Source organism: Leptodactylus fuscus, chromosome 2, assembly GCF_031893055.1.
Source record: "Leptodactylus fuscus isolate aLepFus1 chromosome 2, aLepFus1.hap2, whole genome shotgun sequence".
NCBI lineage: Eukaryota > Metazoa > Chordata > Amphibia > Anura > Leptodactylidae > Leptodactylus > Leptodactylus fuscus.
In genome coordinates, this window is record NC_134266.1 from 164,297,210 (window position 1) to 164,317,303 (window position 20,094).

At 41.9% G+C, this 20,094-nt stretch overlaps 1 protein-coding gene across 1 annotated transcript in view; it reads right to left on the reverse strand.

Annotated features, from left to right (window-relative positions):
• Nucleotides 1-20,094, reverse strand: part of PRPS2 (phosphoribosyl pyrophosphate synthetase 2) — a 51,324-nt gene that overhangs the window by 23,617 nt on the left and 7,613 nt on the right. Inside the window, exon 2 of the mRNA XM_075265051.1 lies at nt 1,754-1,937. Within this exon, the coding sequence (XP_075121152.1) occupies nt 1,754-1,937 (184 nt within the window). The remainder of the gene's footprint in view (nt 1-1,753; nt 1,938-20,094) is intronic.

A 20,094-nucleotide genomic window follows, 5' to 3' on the forward strand; every position in this document is an offset into this window, starting at 1 on the left:
TGTATGATTTTGTAAGAATTTATTTGCAAATTATGGTGGAAAATAAGTATTTGGTCACCTACAAACAATCAAGATTTCTGACTCTCACAGACCTGTAACTTCTTCTTTAAGAGTCTCCTCTTTCCTCCACTCATTACCTGTAGTAATGGCACCTGTTTAAACTTGTTATCAGTATAAAAAGACACCTGTGCACACCCTCAAACAGTCAGACTCCAAACTCCACTATGGTGAAGACCAAAGAGCTGTCAAAGGACACCAGAAATAAAATTGTAGCCCTGCACCAGGCTGGGAAGACTGAATCTGCAATAGGCAACCAGCTTGGATTGAAGAAATCAACTGTGGGAGCAATAATTAGAAGATGGAAGACATACAAGACCACTGATAATCTCCCTCGATCTGGGGCTCCACGCAAAATCTCACCCCGTGGGGTCAAAATGATCACAAGGACGGTGAGCAAAAATCCCAGAACCACGCGGGGGGACCTAGTGAATGAACTGCAGAGAGCTGAGACCAATGTTACAAAGCCTACCATCAGTAACACACTACGCCGCCAGGGACTCAGATCCTGCAGTGCCAGACGTGTCCCACTGCTTAAGCCAGTACATGTCCGGGCCCGTCTGAAGTTTGCTAGAGAGCATTTGGATGATCCAGAAGAGTATTGGGAGAATGTCCTATGGTCTGATGAAACCAAACTGGAACTGTTTGGTAGAAACACAACTTTTCGTGTTTGGAGGAAAAAGAATACTGAGTTGCATCCATCAAACACCATACCTACTGTAAAGCATGGGGGTGGAAACATCATGCTTTGGGGCTGTTTCTCTGCAAAGGGGCCAGGACGACTAATCCGGGTACATGAAAGAATGAATGGGGCCATGTATCGTGAGATTTTAAGTGCAAACCTCCTTCCATCAGCAAGGGCATTGAAGATGAAACGTGGCTGGGTCTTTCAACATGACAATGATCCAAAGCACACCGCCAGGGCAACGAAGGAGTGGCTTTGTAAGAAGCATTTCAAGGTCCTGGAGTGGCCTAGCCAGTCTCCAGATCTCAACCCTATAGAAAACCTTTGGAGGGAGTTGAAAGTCCGTGTTGCCAAGCGACAGCCCCAAAACATCACTGCTCTAGAGGAGATCTGCATGGAGGAATGGGCCAACATACCAACAACAGTGTGTGCCAACCTTGTGAAGACTTACAGAAAACGTTTGACCTCTGTCATTGCCAACAAAGGATATATAACAAAGTATTGAGATGAAATTTTGTTACTGACCAAATACTTATTTTCCACCATAATTTGCAAAAAAAATTCTAACAAAATCAGACAATGTGATTTTCTGGATTTGTTTTCTCATTTTGTCTCTCATAGTTGAGGTCTACCTATGCTGTAAATTACAGACGCCTCTCCTTTTTAAGTGGTGGAACTTGCACTATTGGTGACTGACTAAATACTTTTTTCCCCCCCTGTATTTACAGTGCTATAAACATTTACAGGTTTTTAGTGTGGGCATTCACTAAAGGTGCCCACACCAGTCAGCTGGGGATGTAAGAACTAATATTCTCAGTCAGGGTAACAATGCTAATCAATACAACAGGGACAATTAAGGCCTTATACACATGGCAGTGTTTAAAAAAAAAAAAAACCCCATTGTTTAACTATTTAATTTTTCCCTTTAAAGTCTTTACCATTTGCTGTTTAGCATTCTAATGTGTAACAAACCCCCCCAAAAAAACAAACCCACAACAAAATTCAAAATACCTTGTCTTTTTTGTCTTGTCTAGCATATGGAAAACATGGAATGACAGCGGTAACTCGTGATGAAGAGGCAATCTTGCAGGCGTTTATCATGATCAGCAATTCCATCAGGTTGTCATTGATCTCACCGCAGCCACTCTGTATGATATACACATCCTCCCCTCTTACGCTCTCACCGATCTCTACGCTGTAAGAAAGGAACATATTTAATGGTGATAACGTCTACAGACGTTTAATAAAAACAAAAATTATAGAAGATGGGATGGCACTCCAAAGAAATATCTGCATATGGTTTACTATTATTCACATCAGTTGTACAAAGTCACATCACAAGACACATCACAATTTAGGTATATCTAATAATGCAACATTTTTGGCAAGACCCTTTATCAGACAAAAGACATTGGATTGGAGAGAAGATGAAGTCAGATGTGGAATGGTGATCTTCTACAATTAATTCTATTGAGCGTTTGGTCAGTTCATGCTCGGAACGTGCACCAATCTGTGAAGTCTCATCCTTAAGTTTTCAAAAAAAAAAAAAAAGAAAAAAAAAGTCTGCATGTATCACTTTTCTCATCAAAACTAGACAAGTGCAAATCTCTCATTTCTTGTCCAGAATATAACAAGGAACTGTGCAATTCTGCAATTCCCTATTATACATGCAACTCGTCCAAAGATAACCTGTGCTGTGATGTGTTTCACAGAGTGTATTCCTGATACCACTCGGCAGCTTCATTACACGGTTCCAATCAAGTGACCTTGTTTATAAAAGCTAGAGTGCCCTTTTGCTTTGTTACCACGGAGTTAAAGGGGTATTCCCATGAACATAATCATATCTATATTTGTAGAGAATTGAAAGTTAAACATTTTTGCAAGTATAAGTAGTTAAAAATTCTGCAGAGTTTTTAAAGATTTTCTGTAACCATCTTAGTGGTGACAGTCTGTTGATTTGTCTGTTGCCATTAGATACGACTACAAACGCAGAAACTTTCTATGGTCTGGAACTTGTTAGGAACCCAGACATGATTTTCTTATTGTAGATGAGTTATCAGGCAGAGACACTACATGTATCAGAAGATATCCTGGCCGCAAAAAGGAAACCATATCTGACCTTACAAACTTCCTTCATTTATGGTCATATCCACTGGCAACCAATCAAGACAACAACTTGTGACCACAAGATATGTAGAGAAAAGCTTTAAAACGCTGCAAAAGGTTTAGTTATATTCACAAAAATGTTTAACTTTTAATTTAATTATCTATAAATTTAAAAATAACTATGCACATGGGAATACCCCTTTAACTCTAGTAATCTTAAGAGATATGGATCACATGTTATAACAGCAGGATTGTATATTTACTATTAAACCAGTATAATATAATGTCAAGCAACTGAGCATTTTGCACTTTGCACTGTTTATTGTACTTCTGTTTACTGTACTTATTTGTTTTTCTTAAAGGGAGTCTGTCACACCTTGTAGGGTGACTTCCAAACTTTCCAAAGATTCTGCATTGCAGCTCCATTTTCATGAAAAGAATACACTTACCAGTAATTGAATTTCCCTCCACAATGGTACCGACAGCAGAGTTTCACGCCCCCAGGGACAGGAAGCTGGAAATCACCTCTTTAAAAGGTCCCTCCTCCTCTTTCACTCCAGTATTAACAAAGGACTTGAAACCATACAATTACAACATATGTGAAAATGGTGAAAAAACCCCCAAACACCATAACAAAAACAAGAGTGGGAAAAAACATGTCATTGTGGAGGTTAAGGGGAAATCCAATTACCAATAGGAGTACGGTAAATATCTTTTCCCAAAACTGGCACCAAAAGGAGAAACAACAAAAAGTATTAAGGGAGGGGCTACAGCAGACAAAACTTTGCGACCAAAAGTCAATTCTCTTAAAAATAATATCGAATTTATGAAAGGTACAAGGGTTTGCCCAAGTAAGGTGCTTGAAAGTTTGTTCAATGGAAGCCAAGGCACCTTTAGCTCAAAAGGAGGCTACCCCACGAGTAAAATGAGATTGAAGTCAAGAGGGGCCCGGAATCTGCTTCTTCCTGTCATAACAGGAGGAAATGGCTAGTCAAATCCATCGGGCAATAGAAACTTTGCTAGTAGATGCCCCTTTATTTCTGCTCTGGTATTGCACTAGATCATGATCTGAGCATCTGAAGTCCTCAGTTTGCTGGACGTAGACCAATACACATCTGTCATCGAGGCTATGAAATTCCTGCTCTGCTGGATAAAGGGTTGCGACAGTATAACAGCAGGACCATTTCTTGGACACGATGAAATTTGTAGAAGACTTTGGGAAGAATCAAAAAGGATGAGGATTAAGAACAATAAGGTCATCTAGAATCGTCAAAAAGGGGCCTTGCAAAAGGAGGGCTGAATCTCACCCTTATGCCTAGCCATGTTTATAGCAGGATCGTTGTTTTAAAATCATAAGAATAGATTGAGAGGTCTCAGAGGGCCTCAAACAGAAGAACAGCTAAAACAGACAGGGCAAAATTTAGGTCCCAGGGGAGGCAAAGAACAACAAAAAGGGATGCAACCTGGAGGCCCCTTTGACAAACCTTTTGAACACGGGAAGATCCACCAATGTGAAATCCAAATCAGTGCTGAGAGCAACAATCTGGATCTTGATGGTGCTGATTTTAAAGACTCTATGATGAAGGAGGAAGGGGAGATTAAGAGATCCCACTAAAATAGCCCTAAAATAGATTTTAGAAGTAATGGGTTTTCTGGACAGGCAGAGATTGGAGATGACTGTCCAAGAAACAGGAGCAGTTCAGAAGACATAACATAAGATACAGATGATGGACCTCCAGTTAAAGAGCTTCCCCTTGGGTGAGAAGATCTGGTAACACTGGAACGGTTCAATACTGGTCTCTGGAAAGCTTTAGGAGGAGAGGAAATAAGGACCTTCGGAGCCAAAAAAGGAGCAATTAAGATCATCTGAGGTGAGTTGCAACGAATGCGGGAGATACCTTTATGGTACAAATTCATCGAGGAGGAGGAGACTTCCTGTAATTCTCTGCCATGCTAGGAAAAATTTCTCAAGTCTCCCCCCAACTTGAGGACAGATTTCGTTCAAGCAATGGGTGAGCGAAATTGGGTAGCAGTTAATTGCCACCCAACTCAAGCAATCGGGTGCGGCGGACTGATATCTGCCACTGTCACATTTTGTTGCAGTTAGGGGTGGTTACCGAGAGTGTTGCGCGAACCCCCAGCAGAAGAATCACCCCTAACGCCCTTGCAGCTAATTTGCATAAGAATAAGATGTTGATTTTCCTGGAAATGGAGTGGCAATGCTGACAGACTCCCTTTAAGTTTTTACATATTTTCTTACCCGTTTCAACTTTTGTGCAGTAGGTTTTACAGAAATACCCTATTGATATTTTTTCTTTACATTTTAATATGCTTGCACTATAATACCCCTTTTTAATCATATTGTTGAGAGCCATCATATTGTTTTTAATCATATGTTGAGAGCCATAACTTTTTAATTTTTTTAGTTCACCAAAAGTTGTAGTTTTTAAATTGGTACCTTTTCAGGTTACATGCAAGGGGATATTGTCACTCATTAGGGAGAGACCACCATGTAGGTGTGTGGAGTCTTATAAAGCCATTTTCGCTCCACTGTGGGGGATTATGGAAAGAATATGCAAATGTGTTTCCCAGGATGTAAATAGGGAAACACTGCCTCTGTATGCTGCCCTCTATTGGAAGCAGCTCCCTTGAACATCATGCCTGACTTCCCAACAAGCCTTTAATTGCAATGATGCTGGATTTTGCCAAGTCAGTATCATCCCAACTGTGATCAGTGCTGTTTCGATCTGATTGGATCTCATCAGCACAGTCTAGGGAGAACGGACTTGGTAGAGGTGAGAGCCCTCTAGACCAGATTAAGGTGATATTGTCACTCCTTAGGGAGAGACCACCATGTAGGTGTGTGGAGTCTTATAAAGCCATTTTCACTCCACTGTGGGAGATTATGGGAAGAATATACAAATGTGTTTCCCAGGACGTAAATAAGGAAACACTGCATCTGTATGCTGCCCTCAGTTCAGTTGGTTATAGACATGATAATAAAAAACCCTACATGAATGTATTATGTGTGAGAAAGTGGAAATAAAAGTGGAAATATCACAGAGCACTAGCGAGTTAAAAGTGCCAAGATGGAAACACCCCCTTTATGAGTTAATACACATCATATTAAGCATCACAAAGCTTTTAGACTGCTTCTACTTAAACAGCAAACAGTGAGAACTGTGGCCAAAACAGCAAGTTATGTACAGTAAATAAAAATTTGGCCTCAAGGATTTAATGTGCACTTGTGAGTCGCACATCTAGGGTAAGACACATGGAGGAATTTGCAGCAGTTTCCACCTCCCATTCTTTCCAATAGGAGGCAGAGATTGCAGCAGGACCCTGAACAAAAATTTAAAAAAAAAAAAAAAAGAGAATTGCTCGATCTTGCCACGCGTGCCGCAGCTCAAGACACTCAGATGAATGGGTCTAATCAACAGCAGAAAGCAGAGACTGAATGCCGATACCCTGCATTAGCATCCAGTCACAGGTAGACCGTGGCAGAAAATAAGGAATTCCCCTTTATTTCCAACCATGTGAACTATCCCTTAGAGAGGAATTGTGAAACATAACTGACATGCATACTTAAAATGGTGGATTCAAGGGTTTTTGGTAATTTAGGCTCTTCTCACACTGTATCTGCAATGAACATTTACTATATGCACCAGGAAAGCTCCCAGTGCACACACTATACAGATCCATAGTCCCATACACACCAGATAAAGACTAACTGTGTATTCTTTGGGGGGAAAATTTACTAACACAGGTCTTATTTTGGCACAGGGCTTTCTCCATTTTACAACCCGTTTACCACTTTTTAAAAAAGTCAGTGGAGATCAAGGCAAGGATGCTCCAGCCTGATAAATTATTAATCTGGCACATGGGATTGTGCCTGAATTATTACCAGGTCAGAGCCTCTTCAAAATTTAGGTGTAGCGAGCACCAGCTAAGGACTTCATCAAGACTGGTATAGAGAACACCAATCTTAATAAATTCTCCCTATTGTCTCGATTTGGAGTTTTCACTTCTTTGCAATAAGCATAGTGCATAGGCTTCTAGGAGAGGAAAAAAAAAAAACCTGTGTGAGACGGACACAGTGTGAAAGGAGACCAAATTAATAGAAGTTCACAGCTGTGTTGAAGGCTGAGTCCCAGATTCCTCAAGATCAGTTGAGGTCAGTCACTAGACAGTCTTTACTATGGTTTAGTCTGTTCTTCTGTTCCTATGACTGCCCAAAAGTATGGACTTTGGACTAAATGTGGATGTGCACCAATAAAATGGCACTTATTGTGGCTAGCAGTTCGTTATACTATTTTAGTGTATGCTAATATTTAATGCTTTCTCTGCAGGAAATATGTATACTGCACATGCTCTGGTAGGCTTACAACATTTATTATAATCATTTCTTTGCAAATAGGTTACATATTTTATACCTATTTTTAATGGTACTTCGCTTAAACTGAAAAACACACTGTGGCACAGGCGTTACAAATCTAAACCACTATTTTGGCGACAAAATACTGCTTCTTGCAACTATAGTAGTCTTCGGGAGCCTTCACATGGAGTTTACGCTCCGCTCATTCTGAACTCGTTCAGAGTGAGCGGCGTAAAAAACAGATCCCATTGACTTCAATGGGTGCCGGCATACGCGTGGTACCCATTGAAATCAATGGGAGGCCTTTTTGCCTATTGCTTTAAATGTGATACACGCGTATAAGGCCAACAATAGTTCTATAAAAACTATTCATGCAACAATAGAGGGCCAATAACTATATTTTGGAGTAAATCAGTAAAAAAAATAAATAAATAAAAAACCACCATTTATATTCCCATATAGAATATTAGTATCAGCTAGTTCACAGTACTTTAACCAGTGTTACCTGCGGAGTGCAGCGCACAACCCTGTACACACATGATCATGAAAGAGGATGGGAGATAATACAAAGCAAATATTACTCAACAGCCAAATGTTTTCAGTTTGCCATTTCACATGCTGATAACAGCTAGAAAGTAGGACTTCGCCAGCAATGTTGATGGCACTTTTTTCAGGAAAAGAAGATACCTATCTAGGACATTAAACACCTCAAGTTGTTGTCTGCTACAAAAGTCAACTTATGTAAATAGTCCCTTGTACCTAGGTCAGAGGTCAACGATCAGCCTTCCTCTTTGTAGTTTGTCCTTATTAACACTTGTGAAGGATACAGGATGAATAGAAAGATTTGCCCTTCCTCAGCTTTCCTCTTGACTTAAACTTTGACCCTTGCCACCTTCCTACAGGTTACTCTTCACAACCACATCACTATTGCAGTAGTATCTCAGATACTTGTATAACTATACAGTCCACAACTGCTGTTAGAAAGCAGTACCAGTCATATAAACAACGCTGGGCCTAATTCGGGCATGTGCAGTTCTGGCGGCTTGGGTACTGGTTTTATTAAGGAACCTAATGAGGCAATCCAAGACTTATTAATTATTAAAAAAAATTTTTAAAAAAAGCCACCACATACTCATCTGCCCTCATTGCTCTGGTATGTGCGGCCTAGTCCTGCAACTCCAGTGTTTTCTTCTGACTCAGACTCAGCCCCTCCTTCCATAACACAAGAAAACATCGGAGTAGCAGGAACAGCCCGCACTGAGGACAGGCAATTTTCCCCCACCAACACCACCTTCTGTGGCCCAATATAAAAAAAAAATTAAAATTATCCTGGACAACCTCTTTTTGTATATCTAAATCCCTATAGTCATATGCATCCTGTCATTTCTAGCAATAACATGTACCCTGAGTAGAACTAGACTCATTGGTGCATAGGAGTGATGACGGGGCCTCTCCAATATTTTGTAGGCATTCTAGAGCAGGAGTGGGCAACCTTCAGCACTTCAGCTGTTTCAAAACTACAACTCCCAGCATGCATACTGGCTCTGCTGTTCTTGGAACTCTCATGGAAGTGAAATGGGCACATTGGGAGTTGTAGTTTTACAGCAGTTGGAGTGCCGAAGGTTGCTGACCCCTGTCTTAGAGTATTAAATTGATTCCCAATATGGAGCTTTGACCTGTCTCCAATATTACTGTCACAGGTTCCACTCTACCACCAAATGCAAGACTGCCTCTGTATTGCCCTGATAAGCTTCTATTTTATCCCATGTGAATATTCCCTGACTACTCATGCATCATTTAATTGCAAAAAAAAAAAAAAAAAAAAAAAAGGTTAACGGCTCCAATGGAGACTCTGGTGTAGATGTGAAGCCAGGCTTAGTTGGCCTGCGTTTCTCCTTTCTCACAATCTTATATCTCTGATCTGTTGTATGACACGGCAAGATCATTCTACATAAATTTTGAAGGGACAAGTAATAAAGTTGAAAGTTTTAGCAAATTTCATCAGTCATTTTAAAAGGTGTCCATTAGTATCTTCAGTGAAATCATTTGCTATAGGCACCAAACATTAGCTCCATTCACCCCTTCTTTCTCAGCACATCCAGCACCTTTATAGTATTTAGAGGGAAAGCACCTTTACAGGAAAGGAATGCTTGGATTGTGCTGCTCAGAAATACTTCCTTTTTAAGCTTGCATTAGTTCACAGTGACATGCTTTGCCAGGCAAACAGCCCATTCTGAGGTTGGCACAGCAAATGTTACTCATGCATGAGCCACAGCCAGCATTCCATCAGCTCATTCAGCGCAATCGTAATGTACTAATTCCCTTTTCAAAAGGAAATGCTTATGTGCAAAAAACATTCTAAAACTGTTAACTGGCAAAAGTGGATTAGTCCACAGTTTATACTAGGGAAGAGGCGTGATCCAGCGGATTAAAGCACCGCTGTATTATTATATACAGTAGGCAACAATCGGCAAAGTTACCAGGGTACACTGTAAATATGGGCATATATTGGATTGTTCCAGAACACAACTATAAGTGAACCTAACACACCCAACTGAATACATTGTAACAAAGGGCACACTGGTAATTTGTTTTGACAGTCTGAAAGACCACCCCTTTAATAGTAATAGTGGTCTCATTATTCTGCTTTCATGTTCTTCAATGTGTCACATGGCCACAGTGTACCTTCTTTTTCTAGCATTGGTGGCTGTGAAAACATGAGCTCTCTCTCTGAACCCTGCTGATATTGAAAGCTACCATGTGATCTGAGATTCATCAAAGTCTAAGCCCCTCTCTCTTCTGCGATAATGCCTCCCTGTTCCCCCAATACCTCTCATAATCCACTCTCTATAAGCACCCCACTCTACTGTGTTTTGCAGACACAGGAAACACGTGGCTACAAATACTAGACTTGGATACAGATTGGTGACAGCATCAACAGTAACATTATGAATCTACTTCCATGACTACTCCAGGGTTGTAGAGTTGGAATCAAGCATCCCACCCTATATTGTAGTGGATTACTTGGCTCAAGACTCCCCACTGGATAAGCCCATCCATTTGTGGTTAACCAACAGTTGAACCCCAATGCTCTGCTGCAGGGACTGGAAAACAAAGGGTATCTGAGCCTGAGGATGTCTGCCTCAACTACCTCTTCTTTTTCTGCCATGTGAACACAAGTATCACGGTTTGGAGCAGGAAGGACAAAGCTGAAAAGAAAATATCAGACACCATTGCAGGATTATGAACGATTTCACAATTCTGGTTCTTTCCAGTTTAGCGGCCGCAGAAGCACATCCGATGCACAATCCCCCAACTTACAAAGGTCATGTGCATTACCCCTAATAAGGTGTATGTTATCTTTACGTTGCAAATTAAGTTTTTGTCTTTTGGGAAAATTACTTTGAAACGGAACCCCGACAAAGCACAGTCAATGGGATCTGTTGGGCTTCACTGAAGTCTCCTTGAACAGATCAGTCTTTAGCAACCATTCCATTTCTAGAATGAACACTGTAGGGAGGTCCCTAGCCTAGCCAAAACATACAGAAGTAATTTAAAATCAGCAATGAGAAATAGGAACATTAGAATACATTATACCAAATATAAAAATCCTGCAAAACTGTTTATTCAGTTTATATATGAAAGTATATACTCGTATATTTAACGTAATGTTGTACTAATGTATGCCTGTAATGGAATCTAGTTACAGGTCGGTAATTGTAAAACTAGTCTAGACTTTCCTTGGCAACTTTCTGCAGTCAAGGAGGAAACAGAAGAGCTGACCTTGATGTAAGGTCATCAGTTACAGCTTGCACGTTATGCTATGAATAAAGAGTATTACAGCTTACAGAAACACACCAGTAGTGGAGAAGCATGGAATAGAAGCATTAGAATACTGCAGGAATCAACTTTTAATTCTTTCTTTCAAGGCCAACTTTCAGAAATTACGTTGGGTGTGCACAGTTCTTTACACCCCTGGGACTTAAGTCAATGATGGGTGGCTTATTCTTATTCCTCCACTAAAATAAAACAAGGATAAAGGTAGAGATGGTAAAACAATTTGATTTTCCCTACTCTAGAACTGAGGTCCCCAATGACTGGGCCGTGCATCACTTCATACCAGGCCAGCCTGGTCATTGGGTACCTCTGTAGGCTACTAGGTGTCAGTTGATGCTCCTATGCCAAACGTAATATCCGGCAATACACACAGCATATGAGAATCGCCCAACAACTGGACACTGGATCCATTTTTTTTCTAGTGATTTGCTAGTGTAGGCTGCAGCAGTTCACTTCCCACTTAGCAGGTTACTAATGCTCTGAGACCTGCTCTTGTACAGAGCATGTATGCATCTTCTAACCATTGATATGGCACTGCTGTGATAGGAGAGCAGAACAGAAGGTGCACCCATCCTGTATGCAAGAGCAGGTCCCGGGAACCGCCTTTAGAACAAGGCAAGTATAAATGTAATTATAATTATAGTAACAATATGTGGGGGTGAGGGGCGCTATTCAAGTAATCGTTCTACCCACAGTTAATAGGATTACCTGTGTGTTTATGGGACACTTATCGGTGGGGTTCACTATTACAGTTAAAGTCCCCCCCCCAATTACTAACAGCCATGCCCCCCATACAGGTAATGCTATTAACTGTGAGGGGGGTACTATTGCAATAGTAGTGCCTCCCACATGTAATAGTCCCCCCCCCCACATACACATAGGTGTTATTGCCAGTGGGGGGCACTATTACAATAATGATGCCCACTGAGTGATTGTCCTCCTGCCCTACCTATAATTTATTAAGAAAGCTCTTTCCCCATCACCCGTAATTGAGTGAGGGCCCTCACTCTACCTATACTTTTATTAAGGGAGTTGTCCATGCCACCAAGATATGGAGAGTTGTTGCCCCCTCAATAAAATATAGGTAAAAGTAATTATTAAAAATGCACTTTATTATGTTTTCTTATGAGCTGCTCAGTTGCTCCAAACCTAACCAGACACTGAAAACCATGGCTCAAACCCCACCCCCGTTACGGGAAAATTGGCTTGCACTCCCATCCAGTACATCGTATCCCACCACCCTTACATAGTGGGACTGAACATGTAAATAGTCCCATCCAGTACATTGTATCCCCCCACCCTTACATACTAGGACTGCAGACAACAGCAGGTACTTATGCTGTGTCATATGTGCTGAGTGTAAACTGGACATTATCACCTTGATGAATACAATTTCACTGACAAATTAGGCCAGCAAACACAAAATGCCAGTTTTAGCAGTTCAGCATTTGCATTCATTTGCTCATATAGGAGCAGGCTAGCAATGTCACACAGAAATTATATTTTTTTAAAAAAAGGCTATTTTAAGGAATATTTATGAGATTTATGACATAAGATTGTCGTCTTTATGTAGCAGTTAGATAAGTCATTGGGGATCCGACCAACAGGGCACCTACAATCCAGCAACTGAAGAGGGCATTGCTCTACTTTACTTTGTGGGCCCTTCAGATTTCCCCCTAAATAGGCGAAGGTCTTTTTGATTACAATATCAGTAAGGTGTTCCAGCAGACCACCCCGCTATTCATAATATAATGGCATATTCCTACAGTATGCCTTTAGGCGACATTCATGTCAGCAGCCCATGATTGAAAGGCACATGGATGTCACCAGTTCTCCGGCCATGCATGACTAACGTACTGACTGCGCACATGGTCGTGTGCATGAGGCCGTACTTTGTATGACAGAATACATATTTAACCTTTTTCGTGTGTGTGCATTATTTTCCCATTCACCTTACTTCAGATGAGCAGGTCTGCACAGTTATAGGTTTTATCACGACAAAATACCTTGGAATCAGAGCAAAATTGAAGATGTTCAAATAGGACAGATAAGGAAATTATTTTCTTAACTCAAATGTAGGACTGAATAAACATGAAAGATGTAGTGTTATTGGTACAAAAACAAAAAAGTATGCTTGAAACATAACCTTATTAACCCAATTAATATTTAGTAGATAATCATCCACCAACAAAGCAGCAGCAAATGAGGGAAAAAAGGAAGCACTGAGTGTCCCCTGCAGTTTTCTTCTAAAAAGCCATAGGCATTTTGTATGCCTCCATATGGTGTCCCATATGGCACTGTATTACAACTGTACTCTCCTCTAGAATCTGAAAACTATCAAGTATTTAATATTAAAAAAACAAAACAGTTTACCCAACTAACATAATAAAAGTACCTGTCATTATAACAATGTATTCCTAAGTAAGTTTTGGCAATTGTAATGACCAAAACTAGCAAGACCCCCTATGCTACAGTTAGAAGTAAAATCTGAGGTTTCATTATTTTCCCCTTTAAAAGCAAATTAGTTCTCTCTTGGGCACCCTTAAAAGGAGGAGGAGGAGGAGGAGGAAGAGCAATTCAGTGGCTGGGTGCAGGTTCTCATCAGATGACTCGGGGTCAGAGCAAGTCTGGAAAACTATGGTTCGTCTGTAATTCAATCCGGATAAGCCCTCATTCACATCAGCGTTTGGATTCTGTCCGGGGGAGTCAGCATGGGGACCCACCAAACGGATTACAAATGCAATTGCAAGCACTGTGCTATAAAAGCACATGGACCCCATACACTATAATGTGTACTTGCCGCGCTGTCGGCATGAATCATGCGGACAGGAAAGTAGATGGTGAACTACTTTCCTGTCCGCAAGATCCCTGCGGAGATCCCGTGGCAAGCAGATGGACACCATTATATGTGAACAAGGGGTAAGATACTAATCCTTCCTAGGGAACCTCTTTAAAGGCAAACTAAACCCTAGAGATAAATTACGGTAAAAAAACCCAAAAAAACACAACAAATGTGTCAGTCTGTAAAACTATCAGCAAGTTGCTGAAATATATTTGAAAAAAACCTGGAAGAGAAATTAGGAGTTGTTCCAACTGTTCCCAATCTCCTTCACCAAGGACCAGCTAGCCCATACACGTTGGCAACATCAGCTGACTAATATGTATGGAGGAGACCTTAAGATCTGAAGTCTAAGCATTTTCTGCAAGTCTTACTCTACTCTCCACACTGGCACAAGATGCACCAGATATATTAAAGAGGACCTTTCATGTCCTCGGGCACATGCGGTTTTATATACTGCTAGAAAGCAGAATTCAGTGTGCTGTATTCAGGTGTTCCTTACCGCTCAGCATCATCACTGGGCGGTAAGGAATTCTCCCTCTGATTGTATAGCACTACGGACACTACTGTCAGGAGGGGCATTCCTCACAGACTGTCAGAAACGTCCTCCTGACAGTGAAGATCTATCACTAATGGCACCAATATCTCTTCCCCAGGGCATATAACAGGAAAGCCGACAGTGTGCTGAATTCGGCGCACTGTCTGCTTTCTAGCGGTATATAAAACTGTATGTGCCCTGAGGTCATGAAAGGTGCTCTGTAAGAGCCTCTGGCTCCTCAACAATTCTGGTGCACCAGAAGTTAAACCTATTTCAGATATTACTCATGACACTTTTCTGGCATAAGTTGGAGTAAAGTTTTTACGGGCCAAGGCTGCCCTGCTTCAATCGATTTCTTAAGAGTTGTAAGCAGAGCACAGAGACAACAATGTGGAACATCTTTGGTGCAAAAAAAGGGCAATACACAATATTTGCTCTGTCTCATGATAATATTAGGAATAAACAAAAAATATTTATCCCATAAATACAACTTATCCCCCATCCCGTAGGTCCTGCATGGTCCTGAAGCTCTGAGTGAGAGAAACAGAGAAATTTATTACACCATCTATGCCAGCTTCTGGTGTAGATGGGTGATAGTGTTGCCTTTCCTTAAGCCAAATGTGTGCTACATCCCTCGTTCTGTGTTTCGCTCACCACTTTCCGTGAATATGAGGGGAATGGGGTTAATGTGCGTGTGTGAAACGCCAGCCTTAATAAATCTCCCCTACTTTTCAGAAAAATTGACAACTAGTCTTCACCCACCAACTCAAAGAGGGGTGCAAACTACAGATGCAGAGGTAAACACTGCAAAATAATGTAAAGTATAAGTCCTATAATAACCAAAAATAACGCTACGCTAGGTTTGAAAAACAGAAACTCAGTCTTGCTTAAAAAGAAGTTACCCCCGTTCCCCATAGATTATGACGGGTCTTTTGAACAGAAAAATGATGAGAGAAAAGTCCTGCCTACAGGATTTTTCTCTCCAAATTTTTCAAATGGATTCAGGAGCAGAATCCCCAAAAGGAGTGCAAGCTCTGGTGTGAATCCAGCCTTACTCTTCATGTACATGCTCCTGGGAGTTTATGCCAAAGCAACCAGTCACAAGCAGGTTTTAAAGCAATTCTGTACGGTCGGCAGACTATGGTCTAATGAAGAATAAGGTTTTAACTCAGGTCTTAATTGTAGTTTTAGCAAAGTAGAAAAATAAATATGGTTTGTAGAGATGAGCGAACACTAAAATGTTCGAGGTTCGAAATTCGATTCGAACAGCCGCTCACTGTTCGAGTGTTCGAATGGGTTTCGAACCCCATTATAGTCTATGGGGAACATAAACTCGTTAAGGGGGAAACCCAAATTCGTGTCTGGAGGGTCACCAAGTCCACTATGACACCCCAGGAAATGATACCAACACCCTGGAATGACACTGGGACAGCAGGGGAAGCATGTCTGGGGGCATAAAAGTCACTTTATTTCATGGAAATCCCTGTCAGTTTGCGATTTTCGCAAGCTAACTTTTCCCCATAGAAATGCATTGGCCAGTGCTGATTGGCCAGAGTACGGAACTCGACCAATCAGCGCTGGCTCTGCTGGAGGAGGCGGAGTCTAAGATCGCTCCACACCAGTCTCCATTCAGGTCCGACCTTAGACTCCGCCTCCTCCGGCAGAGCCAGCGCTGATTGGCCGAAGGCTGGCCAATGCATTCCTATGCGAATGCAGAGACTTAGCAGTGCTGAGTCAGTTTTGCTCAACTACACATCTGATGCACACTCGGCACTGCTACATCAGATGTAGCAATCTGATGTAGCAGAGCCGAGGGTGCACTAGAACCCCTGTGCAAACTCAGTTCACGCTAATAGAATGCATTGGCCAGCGCTGATTGGCCAATGCATTCTATTAGCCCGATGAAGTAGAGCTGAATGTGTGTGCTAAGCACACACATTCAGCTCTACTTCATCGGGCTAATAGAATGCATTGGCCAGCGCTGATTGGCCAGAGTACGGAACTCGACCAATCAGCGCTGGCTCTGCTGGAGGAGGCGGAGTCTAAGGTCGGACCTGAATGGAGACTGGTGTGGAGCGATCTTAGACTCCGCCTCCTCCAGCAGAGCCAGCGCTGATTGGCCAGAGTACGGAACTCGACCAATCAGCGCTGGCTCTGCTGGAGGAGGCGGAGTCTAAGGTCGGACCTGAATGGAGACTGGTGTGGAGCGATCTTAGACTCCGCCTCCTCCAGCAGAGCCAGCGCTGATTGGCCAGAGTACGGAACTCGACCAATCAGCGCTGGCTCTGCTGGAGGAGGCGGAGTCTAAGGTCGGACCTGAATGGAGACTGGTGTGGAGCGATCTTAGACTCCGCCTCCTCCAGCAGAGCCAGCGCTGATTGGCCGAATTCCGTACTCTGGCCAATCAGCACTGGCTAATGCATTGTATTGGCGTGATGAAGCAGTGCTGAATGTGTGTGCTTAGCACACACATTCAGCTCTACTTCATCGGGCTAATAGAATGCATTGGCCAATCAGCGCTGGCCAATGCATTCTATTAGCTTGATGAAGCAGAGTGTGCACAAGGGTTCAAGCGCACCCTCGGCTCTGATGTAGCAGAGCCGAGGGTGCACAAGGGTTCAAGTGCACCCTCGGCTCTGCTACATCAGAGCCGAGGGTGCGCTTGAACCCTTGTGCAGCCTCGGCTCTGCTACATCAGAGCCGAGGGTGCGCTTGAACCCTTGTGCACACTCTGCTTCATCAAGCTAATAGAATGCATTGGCCAGCACTGATTGGCCAGAGTACGGAATTCGGCCAATCAGCGCTGGCCAATGCATCGCTATGGGAAAAAGTTTATCTCACAAAAATCACAATTACACACCCGATAGAGCCCCAAAAAGTTATTTTTAATAACATTCCCCCCTAAATAAAGGTTATCCCTAGCTATCCCTGCCTGTACAGCTATCCCTGTCTCATAGTCACAAAGTTCACATTCTCATATGACCCGGATTTGAAATCCACTATTCGTCTAAAATGGAGGTCACCTGATTTCGGCAGCCAATGACTTTTTCCAATTTTTTTCAATGCCCCCGGTGTCGTAGTTCCTGTCCCACCTCCCCTGCGCTGTTATTGGTGCAAAAAAGGCGCCAGGGAAGGTGGGAGGGGAATCGAATTTTGGCGCACTTTACCACGCGGTGTTCGATTCGATTCGAACATGGCGAACACCCTGATATCCGATCAAACATGTGTTCGATAGAACACTGTTCGCTCATCTCTAATGGTTTGCCCTCATACCAGAAAAATAAATAGAAAATGGTTGCTTGTGACATTGTGAAATCTGACCCACTGTTCTGACTCTGAGCTCTGGCTAACGTCACATCCATAGCTTTAGTGACGTGCACCAGATTGTAAATTCACATGAATTACTTGTCCCAACACTTCAACTGATTACCTTTACTGAACCCTAGACAGGCAATAAGCTTTGTTTTATTTATTTATTTTACTGCTTTTCCACTTTGTTTCACTTTTAAGGGGCTGTTTTTTTTTTCTTTCCTATCAGTATGTTTTTTATAGAATGGGAGGAAATCCATGCAAACACGGGGAGAACATACAAACTCCTTGCAGATGTTGGTCCTGGCGGGATTCGAACTCCAGCACTGCAAGGCTGCAGTGCTAACCACTGGGCCACCGTGTTGCCCCCGGCTATCTATTTTCTATCATTAAAGGCCATCAATTTTAGATCTGTGTGGATCCAACACCCAGGACCCCCCAGTTCACCAGGTACCAAGGCAGGTATTGTTTACATACCGCAAACCGCGCTGCTCACTCGCCGTACAAACTGTAGCAGAGTGTGTAGATATTTCAGCGCTGCTGCGAAGATTTCAACAGGACAACGCTGCAATACCCACACATGCTTTCTTGGTGTTGGTGATCTGTGAGAGTCCCAGGTGTCAGACCCTGCTATCAATGTTAGAAACCAGATAACCCTTTAAAGCCTCACTCATAAATCTAAGAGGATAACAGCATTTAATTTATTCTAATCCAACTCATTTTATACATTTATTCAATATGAAGTTATTAATAGCTGGATACACACTGGGGAATTCATCAAGACTGTCCCCCCACCTCCCCAAACACCAATCTTAATGTTCCCTGCATCAGTGGAGAGCGCTCTTAACTTATAATGAGACTGTGCCATGGCGCAAATTCACAGCATCTCATAAGCAAATGTAGCAAGATAGATAAAAGCAATGCATTGGGTTGAACATTTCAGTCCGCTTAAGGCTGCGGCCCCATGTTGTGGAAACACAGCTTTTTTGTTTCAAATTTTGTTGCGTTTTTTTGAGCCAAAGCCAAGAATGGCTTCTAAAGGAATGGGAACTACCGTAAATAGGAAGTTCTTATACTTTTCCCTTCTGCTCAATCCACTCCTGGCTTTGGCTAAAAAAAAAAAAAATGCAACAAAATCTGCAACAAAAAAAGCTGGGTTTCCGCAACGTGGGGCATTAGCCTAAAGGGGTATTCTCATCTCAGGGGTCCTATCTAAACTGATAGCTCATATAATTTCAAGAGTTTTCCTAAATACATTGCTTTAGAAATGCTGCTTTGTATACTTACTATGTAAAACTATTTCTCTCATTGTTTACGCAAGGTTTCCTTGTTTCCAGGATTTTATCTTATCTCAGGACAGTAGACATGACTCACTAATCTCTTGAGGAAAGGAGGTTTTAGTTGACCACATCATGCTCTTGCCAGGTCAGCCTTTTGCATTTTGCTGATAAACTCTTTGGTTAGGGGTCTTGCTTAGTGCTCAATATGTCACAAAGAAAAGTTTTGAGATTAGTGCAATCCCACTCTGGGTCCTGGCAGCATATACATTTCCCCCCACCATCCCTCTTCAAACCAGTGTAATGTAATATACCCTTACTGTGCATTATTTTTTGTTCTGCACTATTATAGTTTATTATTGTTTTTAGTAATCTTTCATGATATAGTAAATGAATGTCATCAGAAAATGTGCCTGGGGTGGTCACTGTCACAAAAATCAGAGATTTTTTTGGTACGCAAGTAATTTAGAACGTAGGCAGGGGCATGTTTCGCTTAGATTAGAGATATCAGTTTACCCCAGACAATTCATTTAACAATTCTGCCATATCCCACACCAGTGGAGGAATTAAGAATGTAAAATGACATATTAAAGAAGTTCACACTAATATCCTACATTCTTGATACAAAGGAAGGCAAAAAACGCCCAAAAGGCAAAAGTCAATTTCCTCATCTTAGGGTATGTTCACAAAGTAGAATTTGGCACAGATGAATGAACCTAATCAGCAGGTGCCTTGTGCCATGGACTTTGTGACAAGATTGAGCAGGATCCCTATTTTTTCAGCATCCTGCTTTGATGTCTGCCTACCATTGAAAGCAATGAGAATTAGGGCGGATTCCACCGACACTAATTTGGGGATGGAATACGCATCAAAATCAGTGCCAAATTCTGTTGTGTGAACAGGCCCTAAGAATATTAACTGTCAAATGTAATTAAGTACCAAGCTACACTGTTGATTTTTTGCCAGTCACATAAAATTACATCTCCTGTCTTACACACCTACCCTATCTTTCTGCAGATTGGAAGAAGTGGAGCAGATAAGATTATGTCTTGGTAAGGAGGGGGCATTCCC